General features: G+C 14.5%; 1 protein-coding gene across 1 annotated transcript; it reads right to left on the minus strand.

Moving 5' to 3' along the window:
* Positions 1 to 686: 686 nt before the first annotated feature.
* On the minus strand, positions 687 to 1,142 carry LOC121131072 (large ribosomal subunit protein uL5). The gene has a single exon (XM_040726637.1). It carries the CDS (start codon positions 1,140 to 1,142, stop codon positions 687 to 689), a length of 456 nt encoding a protein of 151 aa, XP_040582571.1.
* Positions 1,143 to 4,170: the final 3,028 nt, after the last annotated feature.

The following is a 4,170-nucleotide window of genomic DNA, read 5'->3' on the forward strand; positions in this document are numbered from 1 at the left end:
AAAAAATTATAAAATATATAAAATATAAATACTTAAAATAAAAAATTATAAAATATATAAAATAATAATATTAATATAATAAATAATACTTAAAATAAATAATAAATTTACTATTAATAGTATAAATTATAACTATAAATAACTATAATACATATAAATAAATAAAAAATTATAAATATTATTAATAATAATAAATATATAAAATTAATATAATAAGTATAATAACTAACTATAAAATTAACTATAATAAATATATAATATTAATAAAATATAAAATAATAATAACTATAAATAAAATTATAATAACATTAAAATATTAATAATAAATAAAATTAACTATAATAAAATATTAAATTATAAATAATAAGTATAATTATAACTAATTAAAATAATAAATAAAATATTATTAATATTAACCAATAAAATAATTAGTATACTAATATATAAAAAATATAAATATTATTATTAATAATACTAAATATACAATAAAATATTACTAACATTAATAATAAATATACTAATATATAATAACTATACTAATATAAAATATTACTAATAAATAAGTATAATATTATATATAAATTATTACTAATATTAAAATATAATTATAATAAATAAAATAACTAACTAATATTAATAATAACTATACTAATATTAAAAATAATATTAATAAGATTTTAAAAAATTTAATCAACTAAAATTCCACCCATCTCACTCTCAAACCACTTCATAGCCTCCTCTCTACTAACCCTCTGCCTCTTTCCAACACAACTCCTCGCCCTCTTCCTCTGCCCCACTCTATACCCAACCTTTCCCAACACAACATCAACATCCATTCCAAATATTCCAACCTGCGTGTCATACTTAATACCAAGATCAATATGCTCCTTCAACCCAAACCCGAACGTACCAGTACTGCTAAATTTGGCAGAACTGAGCTCGTTGTCAGTAATTCTGAGAGCTTTTTGGAGGATGTCGTGTGCTGTTTGTTGGGAACGTACTGTGACGTGTGCAGCTATTTTTTCGTTACGACGAATTCCGAATGACCGAACTGTTAGTGATGATTTGGAGTGTCTGGGTGATTGGCCGGTTAGTTGGGTTAGGACTGTGCTGGCTTTTGTTAGAGCGTTGGGTGTGGGCATTCCGCCGGTGTTTATGTTTAGAGAAAGTTTTCGAATAAAAATTTTTGTACTGTGACTGTTTTTTTTTGTATTAGTAGTATTGGTATTGTTAGTAATGTTAGTATTAGTAATGTTAGTAGTATTATTACTAGTAATGGTTATTGGTTGTTTTGATTGATTCATATTCATTTGTAAAAAATTTTACTAAAAATAAAAAAAAATAAAAAAATAAAAAAAAAATTATTTAAAAAATAAAATATTATTATAAAAATTTTACTAAAAAAATAAAATATTATTATAAAAATTTACTAAAAAAATAAAATATTATTATAAAAATTATAAATATAATATTAAAATTAAATATTATAAATATTAATAATATTATTTAAATATTATAAAAAATAAATAATAGTAATAAAAATTATTAATAAAAATAAAAATTATTAATACAATATTAAATATTATAAAATTATTAATTATAAATAATTAGAATAATAGTAATATTAAATTATAAAATATAATAAATATTAATAACACTATAAATATTAATAATTTAAATAATTTAAATAATATTATAAATAAAAATTATTAAAATATTACTAATATAAAATATATAATTATAATATAAAATAATAAATATAAATATAAATATATATACATTTAATATAATATTAATATTAAAAAAATTAACTATTAACTATTTAAATATTAAAATAATAAATATATAATACTAACTATATTAAAATAATAAATAATACTAATTATATTATATTAAATTAAAAATATAGTATAACTAATAAAATAGTATATTAATATTAGATAATTAAAATAAAATAATAATTAAAAATATATTATAACTAACTATAATAGTATATTAAAATTTAACTAAATATATAATACTAACTATATAAAATTTAAATATTAAAAATAATACTAATTAAAAATTTTAATCAAAACTCTACAACATACCTCCCATCCACAACACCCTCACACCAAACAACATCACTACCTTTAACAAGCTCAATATCAGATACTCTAACCTTACCAGGTATTATAAAGTGGATTCTAGGTGTTTTGTAGGTGTGGTTTAAAAGGTTGGATAAGGAGTGTGGTGGGAAGTTTGAAAGTTTTAAGTTATTTAAAATTTTATTAATATTTTTTTATTTAAATTAGTATTAGTATTATTATTAGTAGTATTATTAATAGTATTTAAATTAGTATTAATAGTATTACAATTAGAATTAATAGTATTATTAGTATTTTTAGAATTAGTATTAATATTTTTAATATTAAAATTATTATTAAAATATACCATTTCCTTAATTCTTTGTTCATTAACTAATACTAAACTACCATATTTGTATAAATACTCAATTCTAATTTGTTTAGAAAGTTTTGTATTGTAAAATGTTTTAAAGTATTTTGAAAGTATTTTAAAGTTGAGAGGGTTTGTATTTAAATTTATATTTTTATCTAAATTTGTATTTATATAGTTATTAGTATTATTATTTATATTATTATTAGTATTATTAATATTAGTAGTATTATCAATATTAGTATTAGTATTTAAATTAATATTAGTTGTATTAGTATTTATATTATTAATATTATTAGTAGTATTAATAATTTTAATATAAAAATTATTATTTAATTTTTCTAACTTAAATTTTAAATTAGAATTATTTTTTAAAAAATTATTAAAATTTATTAAATCTTTTACAATACTTTTATTATTTATATTATTTAAATTATTAGTAATATTTAAATTAGTAGTAATATTAGTATTTGTAGTATTTAAATTATCTAAATCTTTAAATATATTTCTATCATACTTCCAATAAACATTATCTATAAATAAATTATCTAATAAATCTAAATCTCTTTTTTCTGTTTTTGAAGTACAAAGAATATCAAATAATGTATGTGGAGGTTTATACAATTTTTTTACATTTAAATTAATACTATTATTAGTAGTATTTATAGTATTAGTATTTATAGTATTACTACCTTCTTTGTAATTAATTAAACTTTTTAATAAAAATTGAGGTACTGTAAAATAAGGATCACTTAATAAATAATTTAAAGATTCATTTATATCTAAAATTACAATAAATATTGTTTTTCTATTTAAATTTAAATTACTAATATTAGTATTACTATTATTTACATTAGTATTATTATTAATATTAGTATTTAAATTAGTATTACTATTATTTAAATTTAAACTATCAAATTCTTTTATTTTCTTAATAAAATTATAATTTAATATTAATGATGTTTTTTTATTAATTTAGAATTTTTATAAATATAAAATAAATTATTTTTATTATTATTATTTTTATTAATATTTAAATTAGAATTAGTATTTAAATTAGAATTAATATTAAAATTATTAATATTATTAAAATTATAAATATTTTTTAAATTTATTAAATTATTAAAATTATAACCATTAAATAAATTAACATATTTAACATTTAAATTATTATTAATATTATTAATACTATTATTATAATTAGTATTTAAATTATTATTACTATTACTATTATTATTTAAATTATTAGTATTATTATTATAAATTTTACATTTACATTCAGTACAGTTAATATTAATATTATTAGTATTATTACTATTAGTATTACTAATATTTTTATTATTATTTAAATTACTATTAATATTAGAATCTACTAATAATTGTTTATCACAACAAACTTCAAAAACTGTTTTACTTAGTTCATTTTTATTTAAATTTAAATTAGTACTTAAATTATTAGTATTTAAATTACTATTAGTATTATTATTAGTATTAATATTATTAGTATTTAAATTAGTTATATCTAAAGTATCTAAACCTACGAATGTAGTGGAACTGTAAGAAAGTTTAGAATAAATCCAAATATTATTTTTATCTAAATTTTTAGTATTTTTAATATTATTTTTAGTATTTTTAGTATTCTTAATATTATTTTTAATATTATTTTTATCTAAATTTTTATTAGTATTAGTATTATTAATATTAATATTAGTATTTAAAGTATTATTAGTATTT

The sequence above is a fragment of the Lepeophtheirus salmonis genome, unplaced genomic scaffold, assembly GCF_016086655.4.
Source record: "Lepeophtheirus salmonis unplaced genomic scaffold, UVic_Lsal_1.4 unplaced_contig_16519_pilon, whole genome shotgun sequence".
Lineage (NCBI taxonomy): Eukaryota > Metazoa > Arthropoda > Copepoda > Siphonostomatoida > Caligidae > Lepeophtheirus > Lepeophtheirus salmonis.

Coding starts and splice junctions, on each gene's coding strand:
- LOC121131072 (XM_040726637.1), bottom strand. CDS start 1,142: ATGCCCACACCCAACGCTCTAACAAAAGCCAGCACAGTCCTAACCCAA.